Below are 18119 nucleotides of genomic sequence, written 5' to 3'. Positions count from 1 at the left end.
GTATTTGTTTTAGATCTTTATTTTTTGTTTTACTGGGGATTGAGCCCAGATAAACAGCAACATTACCAGCCCCCTTTTGGTGTTCTGAGACAAGATCTTGCTATTGTAGTCCAGGCTGGCCTCATAGTCATAGCTATCATCCTACACCAGCCTTCTCTTGAGCTCTGGGATTACCATACCCAACCTCTCAATCCTTTCTAATTTTTTTGTTTACAGGGGATTGAACTCAGGTCCTTGGGCTTGAGCACCAGGCAGCAAAACCAGTGAGCTAAATCCCTGGCCCTCCTTTTTAAAATTTTGTTTTGAGATAAGGTCTCAATGAGTTGCTCAGAAAGGCCTTGTACTAATCCTACCTCCAGTCTCATAGAAACTGATGATAAATTAATACTGAAGATTATAGACTTGTGCCACCAAAGCCAATTTAGGCCAGTTTTTTCATATAGCTAGATAGAGCTCTTTAAATCTGATTTTATGTTGTAATTACCTTGAGTACAGGAAACTTACTAGTAAAGAGTTACTCATGTACAGATAGGTATTTTTGACTACACTATGCAGTATGTAATCCAACAGATCCAGCCTAAAATGGAGAAATCAGGTTGTCAGCATCATGGGTTCCAGCAGAGGGCAGCATTTCACTTCCTGGAAAACAGCTTGGGGATTCTGGTAATGCAGTACATAACAGTACAGTAAAAAAAATCTCTGACCTAGACATATACATTTGACTACTGTATCCTTATAAATAGGAACAGAAAGCAGAAATTATGTCAATCTATACATTCTCTGCAGTTGTTCTCAGATTGGGGTAATGTGTCCATCTGTCAGGGGTGGGTGCATGTGTGTGTTTTTTGTTTTGTTTTGTTTTTTACAATTCAATTTATATGTAATTTCCAAGAAAAGCAGAGTTTTAGTAACCAACTATAGAGATGAAGCCTGAAAGTACAGCCTTAAAAGCAAAGTTTTAGATACAAAAAAAAGACTAGTGGTTACCTAGGGCTAGGAGAATGGGAGTAGGGCCCGACTGCAAACATGGTCAGGGACAGTGCGAGTGAGGAAGACGTTCATGTGCAGCACTGCACAACTCTGAAGTGCTGAAGGCCACTGAATTGTACACTTCCAGTGGGTGAATTTTGTTATGTAAATTATACTTCAAAAAAGCTTCTTTATTGTGGCAAGAACAAATAACATGAAACCTGTTTTAAAATTTTCAGTACAGTAAGTTAACTATAAATAAGTGCAATGTTGTAGAGCACATCTCTCAAATTTGTCCATCTTGTTTACGTGAAACATTTCCTCACTGAAAAGCTCTTCTTCCTCCCATCAGGCACTGGCCAACGCCATTCTTTTTGCTTCTAGAGTGGGACTTTCTTAGGTGGCGTCTTAAGTCTTAAATGCAATCGTGCGGTCTGTCTGTGACTGCATTACTTTCCTGAGCAGATGTTCTCCAGGTCTGCATAAGTGGCCCATAGGCAGGACTTCCTTTTTCTTTAGGGATGAAAGGCATTCCACCGAGGGGCCGGGCCGGGGCTCCTATCCTATCTCATTCCTTTCGGCTGTGTCCTGGGCTGGTGGACGCTGTGGTGAGCACGGGATTGCAAAGCCTCTCTGGCCCAATCTCATTCCATTTGGATGTATGTCTAGAAGCAGAATTGTTGGATCATATGGTATTTAGAGGGAGCTCTATACTATTTTCTGTAAGACATTCTAACCAGCAGTGGAGAGTGTATTTTACAGTTTCAGGTTAGGTCCTTAATCCATGTTTTTGGTTAATTTTTGAGTATGGTGCGAGATACTTCCTTCTTTTGCACGTGGATATAAAGCTTTTGGGTAGTTTGTTGAAGAGACTCCTTTGCTCATGTGTATTCTCAGCACCCTTTTCAAGACCAGCTGAGTGTATTACCTATGGTTTGTTCATGGGTGGGTCTGCTCCCATCACACAGTCAATATATCTGCTTTAATCACTGTGCCTTTGTAATGCATATTGAAATCAGGAAATGGGACTGCCTCTAGCTTTCTTCTTTAAAGAGGCTGTGGGGCCGAGGATTTAGCTCAGTGGTTCCCCGCCTGTCTCCCAAGCGCAAGGTCCGGAGTTCAATCCCTGGTACCAAAAAAACCCCAAAACCAAAAAACTGTTGATATTTGAGATCCTGTGTGGTTCCATGTAAATTTTAGAAATATTTTTTTCTATTTCTTTCCTGTTCCTTTTCTTTTAGTGGTACTGGGGATTGAACCTAGGGCCTTGACCCTGAGCTACTTCCCAACCCTTTATTTCATTTTACTTTTTTTGAGACAGGATCTTGCTAAGTCTCCCACGTTGGGCTCTAACTTGGGATCTTCCTGCCTTCGTCTTCTGGAGTCTGGGATCACAGCCATCTGTCGCTGCATCTAGCCTTTTAAAAATTTCATGTACACCAGGCTGGCCTCAAACTTGAGGCGATCCTCCTGCCTCAGCCTCCTCAGTGTTGGGATTACAGGTGTGTACCACCATTCCCAGCAGCCCTTTATTCCTTACACCTAGACCCGGCCTTTCTGCCCCTCCAGTAACCTGGTGTGGAGCTCCACTGTCAGCACTCGCAGTGACACAGCCTCCTCCCTGGCCTGCTTCCTCCTCCACACCTTGCTGACAGCTTCTTCTATCTGTCACGGATTGACCCAATTCACGGGCAATCTTTTCCCATCGACCTGGGGTCCCTCCTGGGAACTTAACCATACTCCTTGTCAGCTGGCTAAGGTCCTCTTCTGTCCATTCAGGTGCCTTATTTTCCTTTAATTAGGAAGAAAGAAAAGATAAGAAAGAGGAAGGAAAGAGAAAGAGAAGAAGAGAGAGAGAAAAGGAAACAAGGTGTGTGTCATTTGAGACTGTCTCACTGTGTAGTCAAGGCTGGCCTTGAACTACTATCCCTGGCTGGCCTCCACCTTGGAGCAGTCCTCTTGCTTCAGCCTCTGGAGTGCTGGTATTACAGTTGTGCACCACCACAACCGGCAAGGACTAGAAATTTCTACCATGGTGTTTTGGAGCCCTGAGAAATGTAGCCACTCTGAACTCGGACAGGAATGAAGTCAACATGGTGGAAAAGCTATGTGGAAGGGGAAGGGGAAGATAGGAGCCGCTCAGCCAGCCCCAAGCTGTTCCAAACCTCAGCTGTCTTCATCACTATAGTCCACAGGTAGAAAGGCAGAGACCACCTCCCTTCTGTGCTTTGTTTGAATTGCTTTTTTTTTCTACTTGTCTTTTTTGAGACAAGGCCTTGCTGTGTAGTTCAGGCTGGCCTTGAGTTCACTATGTATTTCAGGCTAGCCTCACACTCAAGGTGATCTTTCTGCCTCAGTCTCTCAGGTGCTGGGATTACAGGTGTGTACCATCACTCCCAGCTTTGTTTACATCCCCCTGCCCCCATATCTGGAATTGAACTTAGGACCCTGCACTGGCCAGGCAGGTGCGGTGCCATTGAGCTACATCCCCAGCCCTTGTTTACTCTTCTGACTCAAAATTGTGAGATATGATAATAGTAAATTATTATTTTAAGAGCTAAGTTTTAGGGCAGTTTATTAATCATCAATAGTTAACTGGAACAACTTAAATGTATATACATTGATTACATAAAGAAATGAAGTATAGGGCTGGGGATGTAGCTCAGTGGTGCCACGCCTGCCTGACAAGCGCAAGGTCCTGAGTTCAATTCCCAGTACTGCAAAAAAAAATATATAAATATATATATTTTTGTTTGTTAGTTTGTAGACTATCTCACTATGTAGTCCTGGCTAGCCCTGAACTCTATGTTCCACAGGCTGGCCTTGAACACAGCAATCCTCCTGCCTCACATATGTATTTTAACAGTATGTCTAATAGGTTACTTATGGAAAATTACCATGAGTTTAAGCAAACAAATTTTTTATTTTTAATTTTTGGTGCTAGGGATTGAAACCAGGGTGTCACACATGCTAGGCAAGTACTTTACCATTGAGCTACATCTCCTACCCCTTTTATTTTGAGATAGGGTCCCTTTAAGTTCTCAGGGTGGCCTATACTTTGTGATCCTTCTGCCTCAGCCTCCCAAATACCTGGGATTATAGGCATGCATCCCTATATTTGGTACATTAGTCACATATTTAAGATTTAAACCAAAAAAAAAAAAAAAAAGATTTAAGGCTTAAAATTATTTTTTTTTAAAGTGACACTACTGGGGCCAGGGGTTTAGCTCAGTGATTCCGCTGCCTGCCTTGCAAGCACAGGGACCTGAGTTCAATCCCCGGTACCAAAAAAAAAAAAAAAAAAACTGACACTACTTCAACAGTGGTGATATTCCACTGTGGAATTATAAGCAAGAATGACAGGTCAATTACACTGCAGGAAAAACAATGTGCATATCCTGCCAAAATTATACTCACACAAAAATGTGGGGCCAGTAAGCTCATCAAAAACAAACACAAACATAGTCAGCTCTAAATCTTAGAAGCAAATTTCATTTGGGAGCATTTGTCAGAGGACTCGCTCAAAAACCTCCCAGAAATTTTGGGAAAGTAGTATGTCACTGGGCTGTTTCCACAAGAGACATATTCTTGGTTTCAGAGTTCCTGAGCTGTTCACTGACTGTGCCGGAACAGCTGACTTCCAACAGTGTGCACTTTAATTTCTCAGTGACTGAGGATCGGAAGCGAGCTTGGAACTTTTTACTAATTAGGACATAAAGGATGGGGTTCAGGCAACTATTGAGGAATGCCAAGCCAGTGGAGAGGGGGACTGCAGCCTGTAGCACCTGGTGGGAGGAGCTATTGTGGTGAATTGTGAGCTCCCAAATGGAAAAGAGGTGGTAAGGAGTCCAGCAAATCAGAAAGGCTATGACCACAGCCAAGATTGTCCAGAAATGCCTATTTGAAATCAGGATACTTCGCTTTTTTACCTTGAAGATGAGACACAAATAACAAATGCTCATTGTTAGCAGAGGGAGAAGGTAGCCAATGATAAATCTCACCCAGGTCAGAACATGGTGCCTCATCAAAATGAGATCAGGGTCATGCTCATGGAAATTGTAATAGCAAAGGGTGTGGTTATTGAGCTCCAGAGTATCCCGGAAGTACAGGGCAGGACCACCAATCAGAGACGCTGAAAGCCAGACAACTATAACAACAACCAGAGTATTCTTCAGGGTTCGGTGCCGATTAGACAAGACAGGATGGATCAAATGGATGTAACGGTCCAGGCTGATGATAGTCAGGAAGAAAACACTGGAGAACATGTTCAGCTGGCCAATGAAGGAATTGGCTTTGCACAGCCATAGGCCAAACGGCCAGTGGAAATGCATAGCCACATAGGAGATGTACAGGGGCAGAAAGAGAACAAAAACGAAATCTGCAATGGCCAGATTGAGGAACCAGAGCGTGTTGACTGTCTTCTTCCACTTAAATCCTGTGAGCCAGATGACAATGGCATTTCCTGGGACTCCCAGAATAAATGCCAAGCCACACAACAGCAGGGAGATCCAGTGAGTAGCTCCAGGGGGCACTTCCTCCTCCAACTCAGACTCCAGGGAGTAATATTCCAGTACATAGGAATAGTTCTCCAATTCTTCATACAGTGACTCCTGTAAATCTGCCATGACCTTGCTAGGTGGACAAGGAGGAAATCTATAGAAGCAAATTCAGAGAAAACAATTTTAAAGAATGAAAGTTTAGTGAATGAGAAGGAATAAAAAGATAAAAACATTGCATTTTATAGACCAGACATGTATATTTTTTGGTAGGACTTGTGATTATACTAATGATGCCCAATTGTTGATGGGCCTCAGTTTCTCATTACCATTCTCCAAGCTGTGAGAGTTCATTTGGATATTCAGTAATTGTTCAATTACAGTGACTGACTCCAGGTGCAATTCCTCTTTTCATAATGCTTGCACAAGTAAAGCTGGCTAAAGAGAAGCTTAGCATGCAATGAGCATTTATCAGGTTCCTATGCACTATTTTGTGGCAAATCCAAAAGAAAACAAATACACGGATCAGTAGACCTTATTTCTTAAGCTCTAGAAAGAGGTTCCACCCCCTTTGTAGATCCACCTGACGTCACAGGTAAACACCACTGCCCCTGCCCCTGCATGTCAGTTTCTTAATCAAAACCGAGTTTATTAGGTGTAATCTGGCATCTTCAGATTTATTTGTTACTTGTAACTATAATATTCAAAACCAAATGAAAAAAGATTAATAGTTATATTCATTTCCTACATAACTGGGCAATATGTAGGATTTGGGATTATAGTGGAGGTTAGAACGAAGAGGTCAAAGCATCTTGTTTTCTCAAACTCAGCTGCCTATCACTGAAGTCATTATTTTACCTAAAATCTTTTGAGAAATCTGACAGGACATAATTTAAAAAGCAGAATCATTCAATAGCTTCCTCCCAGACTTAGCCAGCTTCTTTGTGTTCAATATTCAGCTGAAATGCTACCTTTTCTTGGAAACATTTCCTGACATTACCTTTGTGCAGATAATTTTAATAGTAGCTATTGTTAAAATAATAGTGGGATTTTACTAGTTGCCAGGCATGTATGATCTAATTTAATCCTCATAACAATCTTATCTAGTAGGTGAGTACTACTCAAAAAAAACAACAACAACAAAAAAAATCATAACTAAAAAATTGTTGCTGCGGGCCGAGCCTAAAGATGGTTCTTCACCTAATTCCCATTCCCTTTCTCCTCCACAGACCAGACAGTCTGTTTGACTAAGATTGTAGATCCTGGATGTCACAGCCCCAGAAGACAGTTACATTATGTATCCTTCCCTTTCTGTGCATGCCCCAATCATGTTCAGCCTAGGCCATGTGGGCCACGTGGTATGAGTTACCCCGCATTCCTACACTACATATAGGGTGAGGTTGTTTTTTTTTTTGTACCAGGGATTGAACTTGGGACTTTGCCCTTGTGCGGCAGGCACTGGAACCACTGAGCTAAATCCCCGCCCTTACACTATAAATAAAGAGCTCCCTGGACCTGGACACTAGGCAGCCATTAGCTCATCAGGCTATGGTCCCACCTGGTCCTAACTATAAATCATAATTTTGGGTATGTATCCTTCTTTCTTATTATTTACCTTCGTTCTTATTATTTTCGTTTTCTTCATTTCCCAGTGCTCTCCTCGGCTTCGGACCCTATGCTGTGCGGGTTGCAGCAAATTGTAATTTTAAGAAGACTGCAACTTCCGGGACCCAGTTGAAGTTACCCAACGCTGGGAAGTTGTACTTGCACCAACTGCGGCTTTCCCTCCCACAATCCCTCGCGCTGTTCCTTGCTGACTTGGGTGGGACAGAATGGCTCCCACAAAGAAGGGTGGGGAGAAGAAGGTCTGTTCTGCCATCAATGAGGTGGTGACTGGGAATACACCATTAGCATTCATAACTCGACCATGGAGTGGGCTTCAAGAAGCGGGCCCCTGGGCAGGGAGATCTGGAAGTTTGCCATGAGGGAGTTTTGGACTCCAGATGTCCACACTGATACCAGACTCAACAAAGCTGTCTGGGCCAAAGGAATAAGGAATGTCCCAAATCGTATCCGTGTATGGTTGTCCAGAAAACGTAATGAGGATGAAGAGTCACTAAACAAGCTCTTGGTAACCTACGTCCCTGTTACTACGTTCAAAAATCTCCAGACAGTGAATGTGGATGAAAATTTTCAAATACAGTCACAAAACTGCAAAAAAAGAAGTTACCGAAGGCTATGTGGAGAGTCCCTTGTTAAATTTAAGCTCCTTTCCTTCCAGACCCATCACACCCCAAATCCTCAGGAATACCATGAGTTCATCAATTGGCTTCATTGAGAAAGTAAAGATCAGGAACCTGATCCTCCAGTAAAGGAACAGATTGAGAGAATTCAAAGAATGTATAAATAACCCATCTTTTAAAAAATACAAAAACTACACTTGTACCTGTAAAATGGGCCTGGGGGTGTGGGCTACCTTCTCCCGGGTTTCCACCCCCTTAAGAGAAGTATAAATGATTGAGGTATGGTGGTGCACGCCTATAATCCCAGCACTCTGGGAGGCTGAGGCAGGAGGATTGCAAGTATCAGCCCTGCCTGGGCAAAGTAATGACTTAGTGAGATCCTGTCTCAAAGTATAAAATGGGGCCAGGGATTTGGCTCAGTGGTTCCACCGCCTGCCACACTAGCTCAAGGCCCAGAGTTTGATCCCCAGTAGCAAAATATATATATATATATACATACATATGTATAAAATGGGGGTGGAAGGTGGTGGTGACTGGGGATGTAACTTACTGCAAGGGCTCTGGGTTCAGTCCCTACTTTTAAAAACATGGCTTCTGTTTCTGTGGCCTGGGCCTGCCCACCCTTGCTTTTCCTTTCCTCCAGCTGGCTGTCCCCAGTGTCAACCCTTTCCAGCTTGCCCTCCCACTCCCTGGTTTAGTTTCCTGCCTGTGTACTGGAACATCCTTCCCTTCCTGGTGCCTATGCCTTGTCCTTTTAGGCTACTAGAAATTGTGTGGCCAAGAGGCCCAGGCCATGGTCTGAATCTTACAAAACCCTAAATAGTGAGCAAAAGAAACCTTATTTCCCCCAAAGAAAACTGCTAAAGGCTCACAACCGTTCTCCTCACCTTCCCAACCCTGGACATCATATCTGCCATACAAACAGAAAGAAGAGAGCTGTTTTGGGCCACAGTTTCAATGAACTTGGTCCTTGATCAGCTAGCTTGAGGCAGAAACAACAGGGAGAGACGTGGTGGAGGAATGCTGTTGACCACGTGGTGACCAGGAAGAGGTGAGAAAAGGGGGAGATACACTTTCCCAGGTGAGGTCCATGGGCAACCGCATCGTCCAGACAGGCCCCACCTCAGAACTTGAACTTTAGTGGGACAATTTAGATGTAAACTGTAACATTCACCAAAGGTCAGAAGCTTCACTCCAAAGTCATTCCCGACCCCACTTGAGGAGGATAATCCTCACAGGGCTGTGGAAGTCTGGAGGACACCTGACCTCTGTGGAGAGAATCCTTCAAACAGGAACCTTGTATTTGAGATGTTCCTTGAATAGAAAGCAGACAGATCTGATCCAAGGAGCAGTTCAGGCTTGGAGAAGAAGCTTGAGGAGGAACCGAATGGTGTTCTGCTGAATACTTCATGGGCCATGCACACTAGTGCCACGACCTGCACAGCCTAGGGTCCAAAGCAGGGAAGAGTGGTGGGAGATGAAGAAAATTGAATAACAAGAAAGAAAGATACATACTGTGATTAAGCTTAAAAGCTGGGACCAGGTGGAACCACAACCTAATGAGCTAATGGGTGCCTGGAGTCCAGCGTGCTCTTTATTTATAGTGTAAGACAAGAAAGAAGGCGGGGCAACTCATGCTACATGGCCCATGTGGTCCAGGCTGAACAACGCACCTGCCTCCTGGTGGGAGCATGCACAAAAAAGGAAAAAGAAAGGATACATAATGTAACTGTCTCCTGGGCTTGTGCCTCCAGGGTCTACAGTCTAATCTATGGAGGAAAAAGGAAGAAGGGAATAAAGCGAAAGGTCATCTCCAGCCTTGGCCCAACACATGCTAGAAATTCCCTCGGGATTTAAAGCAGATGTTTTTGCAGTGATGATGGTAAGCGTGCAGATGGGGTGGAGAAAAGGAAAGCAAAATCCAGCACTATTCTGCTGAATCCTTAAATAATGGCAGCCCTTGCAGTTGTTTTTGTTGTTGAACCCCGGGCCTTCACATTGAGCTACATTCACAACCCTATTCTTTAAAAAATTTTATTTCATTTTATCCCCCCCCTCCCTCCCCTCCCTATGGACAAAAGCTTTGTTTCCATTTTTTCCTTCTATTTTCACCTTTTTTTCTTGTCCCTTCCTTCCTTTCTCCCTACCTGCTCCCTTGTTTCCCTTCCCGTTTGAACATTTTCTTCCCATTTCCCAATATCTATTATACATTTTAGTCCTTATTTCCACTTTCAGTTTCTCACACCAGAAACACAATGCAGTATTTAAACATGTGTGTTCGATTTACTGCATTTAGGAGTATGGTTTTAAGGTGGATCCATTTAGCTAGAAATGTCTGAAGGTCATCCTTCTTTATGGCAGAGTAGTACTCCATTGTATAAAAACCCCCACATCTTTATCCACTTGTTAGTTGATGGGCATTTGGGCTGTTTCAAAGATCTAGCTATTATAAACTATGCTACTATAAACATGGGTGTGCATATATCACTGTGGTGTGATGCTTTTAATTCCTTTGGGAAGATACCAAAAAGAGGCATAGCTGGGTCAAATTCTAGTTTTAGTTTTTGGAAAAATCTCCACATTGATTTCCACAATGGCTGTACCAGTCTACATTCTCAACAACAGTGGAGAAGGGTTTCTTTTTTCCTACAGCCCCTCCAGCATTTGTTCCTGGTTAATTTCTTGATAGCATTCTTTTTGGAGTGAGATAGAATCTCAGCATTGTTTTAATTTACATTTCATGAATGACCAGTGATGTTGAACATTTTTTTTCATATATTTATTTGCCATTTCTAATTCTTCGTCTGAGTGTGGGACTGTGTGATTCAAAAGTTAATTACTCCCCTAGGTTCTGTTGTAAATTTGATGGTTGGAGTGTGTTTGCCTCGGGACAATGGACAATCAGTAATAGGGCGAGATTACTTAGCCATCTGTTTGCCCTAAAACCAAATGTCCCGGGCCCCAGTATCTATAGGACAATCTGTAAATGTGCTGACTATCCACACAGGGTGGTCCTGACTATTAGTCAGGATGTCTGCTGACCATCAGCATGTGACAGTGAGCCACTAACCTTTGTTCTTTTCTTTCTGTAAATCTACATGTTAACCTCCCCCCGAAACCCCCTATAAAACAGCCTCGGACTCCGAGCCAGTTGCCTCTCTGAGCTATTTTGCTTCGGGAGTGCTGTCTGGCCAGACTAATAAAGGTCTGTTTTCCCAACATGGCCGGTGTGTTCCTTCCCGGGTGGTCCTCGCTGTAGTCAGCTCCTTGGAGCGTTTGGTAAGGCCTTGGTCTTACATTCTGGAGGCACCGCTGGGATCCCCGGGTGTGCTCCACTTCAGCTCCTTGGAGCATTTGGTAAGGCCCTTGGCCTTACATTCTGGAGGCACCGCTGGGATTCCTGGGTGTGCTTCACTATAGTCAGCTCCTCGGAGCGTTTGGTAAGGCCCTTGGTCTTACATGGGAAGCATCTTTTCATTTCAGATGTCCATTTTTGGATTGGGCTTTTATGTTGGGAGCAATGCTACATAATTTTAGGTAAAGTCATTGGGTTACCCTAGATCTCCTGCCTACAGCCCAACTATGGAATTCCGAGACATAATTCCATTTTGGCCTCTGGTCACAACTGAGACCTCAATGATCCGGTGATGTTGTGATTCTCCAGGACAAGATTACACCAACTGAAGACATCCTGGGAGGAACAAAATCTTTATCTCTTCAGTTCCTCATTGTTCTTGGATTGTTACATCTTGTTTACGTGGATGTACTGAACTCTCTGCAAGTCATTTGTTACTTTTGTTTCTCCGGATGTACTGAATGAAAGGTGCAGTAAGCTGGGGCCTATCGTCTTTGCTGCCCAGAGCAGCACCGATCAGACCCAAAACTCAGCTTCTTTCTCAGTCTTATTTTTCTCCCTTTCCTGTAATTTGCCTTGTGTTGCTGTGGCTTGCAGGAGACTAGGACTTACCGCAGAGGTTCTGGTAACGTCCCCTTTCCCTGTTCCCTACACTTCTAAATTTGGGGGGGGGTGTCTGATTTTTTTTAGTTCTTTATATATTCTAGATAATAGTCCTTTATCTGATGAATAGCTGGTAAAAAGTTTTTCCCATGCTGTGGGTTGTCTCTTCACTCTGTTGGTAGTTTCTCTTGCTGTGCAAAAGCTTTTTAATAAGATGAGATCCCAGTTTTTGATTCTTTGTAGTATTTCCCATGTGGTCTGACAACCCTTTCTACTTTTAAGTCACTGAATTGCTCAAGCATATTCTCCTACTTAGTGTCTTCCCAAAAGAATTAGAAGCATCATACCATAGTGATATACGAACACCCATGTTAATACCAGCTTAGTTTGCAATAGCTAAATTTTGGAAACAGTCCAAATGCCCATCAGTCAATCAATGAATGAAGAAAATGTGATTTTTTTTCCAGCAGAGTACTACTCTGCCATAAAGAAGGATAAACTTGAAACATTTCAAAATAAACAGATGCGAGGCCAGGGATTTAGCTCAGTGGTTTTGGTGCCTGCCAAGCAAGCTCAGGGTCCCAAGTTCGATCCCAGGTACCAACAATAAATAAATAAACATGCATTTTAGGACCATACTCTTTAGTGAAATAAATTGGACACACATGTTTAAATATTACATTGTTTCACTGGTGTGAGAAACCAAAAGTGGAAATAAGGACCAAAATGGAAGTTAGATATTGGGAAATGAGAAGAAAATGTTCAAATGGGAAGGGGAACAAGAGAGGGGGTAGGGGAAAAGGAAGGAAGGGACAAGAAGAAAAAAAGAATAGAGGGGAAAAAAATGGAAACAAAGCTTTTGTAAACGAGAGTATTGCAGATAGCTAAGTTAGTTAGAAATTATTATAAAGCTGGGGCCTCAGCATAGAAAAACAACTGAGGCACATTCGCTGGTTAGCTTTAGAAAAAAAAAAAAGAGGTACTACACTTACCTACATCCCCTAGAGATGAATAGTGGTGATCAATATTCTAAATGGGCATCAATCTCCCTAGCCCATTTCCTTTCCGGAAATTCCTTGTGTGTGACTTGTTTTCCCAATTGATCCCCATTTAATCACTATTACCTGGGTGACTGTAATTATAATTTTATTGGTTGATCATGGTTTTGTCCCACCTCATGCTCACCTTGTAATTTTTCATTGGATCTCTTTTTTTTTTTTTTTCAGTATCAGGAATCAAACTCAGGACCTTGCACTTGCCAGGCAGGCACAATGCCCCTAAGCAACATCCCCAGCCCTCCATCGGGTCTTCTTTTTTTTTTTTTTTTTTGGTATCGGGAATTGAACTCAGGACAATGTGGTTTTGAGATTGGCGGCAGGACCACTGAGCTAACTCCATTGGGTCTTATAGTTTTATTTTGCTTTGTTTTTGGTACCAGGGATCAAACTTGGGCCCTTCCACTTGCAAGGCAGGCGGCAGAACCACTGAGCTAAATCCCTGGCCATGGGTCTTATAATTTTGTCTCACCTTCTACCCACCTCACCTCATAGCTTTCCTCGATAAAATGCCTTTGAAAAGTGGGGTGGGCAGGCAACCCACTTTCTGGTTCCCCTTCTGTCTCTCTTAGAAGCTATCTTTCAATAAATTTTTCCTACTCTTCATCTTTTTTTTTTTTTTTTCTTTTTTTGGTACTGGGGATCGAACTTAGGACCTTGTGCTTGCAAGGCAGGTAGCAGAACCACTGAGCTAAATCCCCGGTCAATTTTTCCTACTCTTAAACTTCATTGTTCCTCGAATTCATTCTTTGATTTTAGAGAACATGAACTCCCATTTTGGATATCTAGCAGGTTAGAAGTTATAATATTTCCCCTGTTTGGATTATTTTTGATTTTTTGGATTAGTTGGTGCCCTGTATCATTTTTGCGCAGCAGGTGGCAAAAACACTGAGCTAAATCCCTGGCCCTAGTGCCCTATATCATTTTTGGATTACTTGCTGCCCTATATCCAGGGCAAGAGGAGTTGAAGAGAGGGGAGGGGAATGGGAAAAAAAGAAGAATCAATATATATGTACAGGTACAAATTCCCTATGATGAATGTGATCGTTATGTACATCTAAAATGTACCAATAAAATTAATTTTTAAAAAATACATTGCTAGAAGGGCTGGGGATTTAGCTCAGTGGTACCGAACCTGGCTCACAAGTGCAAGGTCCTGAGTTCAATCCCTGATACCAAATAAAAAAAAAAAAATACATCGTAGGGCCGGGGATTTAGCTCAGTGGTTCCGCTGCCTGCCTTGCAAGCACAAGGACCTGAGTTCGATTCCTGGCACACACACACAAAAAATACATTGCTAGAGCTGGGCTTGAACTCATGATCTCTCTCATCTCAGCCTCCCAGCATGCTGGGATTACAGGCCTGTATGACTATACCCAACAGAGGGCATATTTTTGTTTAATCACCGTGCTTGCTTGTAGACTGCTGTACTGTTTCCAGGTTCTTCCAGGCCAATTAGATTTCAGACCTACCCAAATAGCTCAAGAGCAACTAGCTGTTTCCTAGGTAACAAAGCACCATAGAATATGTAACTGGTAGCATAAAATAAGTTTATTGTCTCCCAGACAATGAAGGCCAGAAGTGTGTGCTCTTTCCTGAGCCCCTTGAGAGAGACTGTCTGTGCCTCTTGGTCAGTTTCTGCTGGGTTGAGAGCAAACTGGCATTTGCTGGCTCATGTGCCTGTCTCTGCCCTTGTGGTCATGTGACGCTCCCATTGCATTATCTCTGCTCTCAAATCTTCCCTTTGGAGGGGGTTAGGAGTTCAATATATCATTTTTGGAGAAGTCATCATTGCAGCCCATCACAACAACCTAGAGGTGGCAACTACCCCCTCTGAATCCCAATCACTCATTCATTCAGCAACTAATTAATATACGCCTGCCTTTGTCTGATCCTGTTCCAACTGGTTGAGATTCTTCACTAAATTAGACCACCATTTCTTCTCTCTTAGATTTTACATTCTAGCCGGCAGACATGTTAAAAAAAAATAACTGTAGGTTTGCTAGGTATGGTGGTGCACACCTGTATTCCTTCCTGGAGAGAGAGATCGAGCCAGGAAGATCGTGAGTTCGGGGTCATCCTGGGTAAGTTAGTGATATCCAATCTCAAACTAACATATAAAAATGGCCCGGGAGGGGCCGGGGATTTAGCTCAGTGGTTTCGCCGCCTGCTGCGCAAGCGCAAGGACCCGAGTTCGATCTCCGGTACCAAAAAAAAAAAAAATTATTGCAATATCCTAGCCAGAGATGAGGTTGGTTTGGACCAGAGCAATAACAGTATAAGAGCCAGGCGTAGTGGCACATGCCTATCACAGCTATTCCAGAGCCAGAGGTTAGAGGATCACCAGGTTGGCAATTTAGCAAGATCCTATCTCAAAATTTAAAAGGGGGTGGTGGTGGTGGCAGTGGCAGTGGATGAGGTGTGGCTCAGTGCTGCCTGGGCTCAGTTCCCAGTCACACACACACAGGCAGACTGATAAATGTTTTTTGTTGTTTGTTTTTGCAGTACTGTGGATTGAACCCAGGGTCTTTGCACTGAGCTACTTAACCAACTTAATGACTCAGTGAGACCCTGTCTCAAAATAAAAAATTTAAAAAGGGCTGGGGACTAGCTCAGTGTGAATGCCCTGCACTATTCATCTGCACCACATGAGGCATTGTCATGAGACCAGTTCTCATTCCTGTCACCACCCAGATCTCCATCAGTGGTTCTCAACCCCAGGGCATGTGGTCTCCCAGGGGTTATCGGGAAATGTCTGGGGACCTTGTTAGGTGTCACAGCTTCGAAGGGGAGGGTACTGTGCTACTGCCACCTAGTGGGCAAAGGCCAGGGATGCTCTTAAATATCTTACAATGGGCAGCCAGCCACAACAAAGAACTATCCAGCCTAAAATGTCAATGAGCCAAGGGTAAGCAAACCTGATGTGCTTATATTAACCTCAGTCTGAACGTCTTGCTTCTACTTCTGTGGCTGCCTCTACCCTGTTCCAGTGGGTGGCTGCATCTTGGAGTCTTGGCCTAGCCTGCTGTGGTTCATCCAACTACTAAGCACCCAATACTTTCTAGAAGTTGCAAGCTGCTTGGTCTGTGTGTTTAATCTGGCTGAAAAAAATGTTCAAAAATATTTGAACTTCTATTTCAACGTTGGGAAATTTCCTCAAAATCCCAGTTTCCCACCTATCTTGATGATTTATATTATCTGTTCATAATGAGCCTGCATTTCCTATGGCAGTATTTGAATTCCTCTTTAGAGAAGGAATATATGTGCCTTCTTATTTCCCATAATCACCACCAGGTCCAAATCACTCATTTATGATATTTTCCAGAGCATTATCAGCAACTGAATTTACAATCTTTACTAAAATTGTACAATAAAAAATAAAATTGTTGGGGCCGGGGATTTAGCTCAGTGGTATTGCTACCTGAGCGCAAGCACAAGTACCCAAGTTTGATCCCCAGTACCAAAAAAACCCCCAAAATGTCAGCCAAGTATATGGCACAAGTGTATAATGCCAGCACTTGGGAGACTGAGGTAGGAAGATTGTGGCCAGCCTGGGCTGTATAGGGCATTCAAAGCTAGCCTGGTGTAGAGCAAGACTCTGTCAATAAACAAATAGATAAATCAATTTTTGAAATAACAAAGACTATAACATATAAGACCATGCAAATGAAGTGATCATGAAACCTCAAAGTAAAAATGTGGTTACAAAGAAAGCATGTGACCTTGTACATGTCTTCCTTTCCTTTTTCTTCTTGTTTTGGGGATCAAACCCAAAGCTTCACACAAGCTAGGCAAATGCTCTGCCACTGAGCTACTTCCCCAGCCCTTTTTAAAATGCTGAGACAGGGTCTTCCTAAATCATTCAGGCTGGCCTTGAACTTGTGATCCTCCTGCCTAAACTTCCTGAGGAGCTGAAATTACAGACATGAGTAACCATGCCTGGCTACTGTATACATTTCTGCCTATTTAAAAATCTTGCCATCTTATGCATTTCTATGGAATTTAAGGGATCATAGAGATGTCTACTAAACTGACTGTTAAAAATTAGGGGCTGGGGGTACAGCTCAGTGGTAAAGTGCTTGCCTGGCATGTGTGAAGTCCTGGGTTTGAAAAAAACAAAACCAAATAAAACAAATTGGTATTGAGCCAGCACAGTGGCACTCATGTGTGCACCTGTAGGCCCAGCCCCTCCAGAGGCTGAAGCAAGAGAATGCTTGAGCCGCTGGGGATTTAGCTCAGTGGTTCCACTGCCTGCCTTGAGAATGCTTGAGCCCAAGAGCTCAAAGCCAGCCAGTCATAGCAAGGCCCTATCTCAAAAAACCAAAACAACATTAATAAAAAGTATTATTATTCTGTATACTCAGTCACATTGTTTTATATTTATCTGCTTATTTTGGTGAAATAAGAGAACTATGGCAAATGATACACAGTGAGAAAATGAGAAAACTTTCCCTCAATTTAGCCAAATAGACACACACACACACACATACACACACACACACACACACACACACACACACACACACATTCATATACAGAGTCTGCCAAAAGAATATATTCCCACTTCAGCCGTTTCCCATACTCGTAAATGTCCGGAAGCTCATGGCCACCACTTTGAGCACCTCTTAAAACTGTAGACACCAAAGGTAATTACTATTAATCTCATGATGTCTCAATAAATTTAGTATTAAAATAGTTATACAAGTTATCCTTTTCCTGATGTATGCATTTTTTGGCGGACTCTGTATTTTAGGGGTGATAGAAGTTGTGAATGGGGTCTCAGAGGTAGGCTGGAGGGTTTGGGCAGGAGAAAGGAGCTATGTTGGCAGTAACCGGAAATAAAGACAGGAGTAGGTGCCGGTCAGATCTTTCAGCACAGGTATAAAGGAAACATTATCATTTATCCAACAGGCAAGGCCAAGTGGCCTGGGCTGGCAGTGGCTTTCCATTGAGACAAAGGCTTTTTCAGTTGGAAAGAGCACAGCAAGGCCAGGATGAGGCTTGTAGACCTGACTGAAATAGGAAATAGCTACTGTCATTGTCCTAAAACATATGTGCTGCTGGAAGGCAATAAGTAATCCTGACAAAAATAAAGACGAATGAAGATATTCATGATCATAAAATCTTGACTCGCCACTTAAGTCACTGCCAAGCTGCGCTGTGGACATGAGTATATGTTGGCCCACCCAACGTCTGTTAGAAATGTGGAGAAAAGTCTTGGGGTAGAGCCAAGTTCAGGGGACCGGCCACAAAGCCAGCAGTCAGGTTTCCTAAAGATGTGACATGGTATTGACCTCAGGATTCAGCTGCTGGGAGGGTCTAAATTGTCACACCCCTGGGTTACATTTATCCAGATCCTCTAATTGCTTGGTTCTGGAGCTTGAGAGCATTGACTGAA

General features: G+C 43.1%; 1 protein-coding gene and 1 pseudogene across 1 annotated transcript in view; one reads left to right on the top strand and one right to left on the bottom strand.

Moving 5' to 3' along the window:
• Position 1: 1 nt before the first annotated feature.
• The window catches only part of Cmklr2 (chemerin chemokine-like receptor 2), a 59422-nt gene continuing 41304 nt past the window's right edge, over positions 2-18119 (bottom strand). The window contains exon 4 of the mRNA XM_004851156.3: positions 2-5622. Coding sequence (XP_004851213.2) covers positions 4527-5594 — 1068 coding nt within the window. The 5' untranslated portion in view covers positions 5595-5622 and the 3' untranslated portion in view covers positions 2-4526. The remainder of the gene's footprint in view (positions 5623-18119) is intronic.
• LOC110350505 (large ribosomal subunit protein eL31 pseudogene) lies at positions 5617-10983 on the top strand (annotated as a pseudogene).

The sequence above is a fragment of the Heterocephalus glaber genome, unplaced genomic scaffold (genome assembly GCF_053883595.1).
Source record: "Heterocephalus glaber isolate CG9 unplaced genomic scaffold, H.glaber_assembly_v1.0 deba00000621, whole genome shotgun sequence".
In the NCBI taxonomy this organism is placed as follows: domain Eukaryota; kingdom Metazoa; phylum Chordata; class Mammalia; order Rodentia; family Bathyergidae; genus Heterocephalus; species Heterocephalus glaber.
This window is presented reverse-complemented; position numbering and strand designations above follow the sequence as displayed.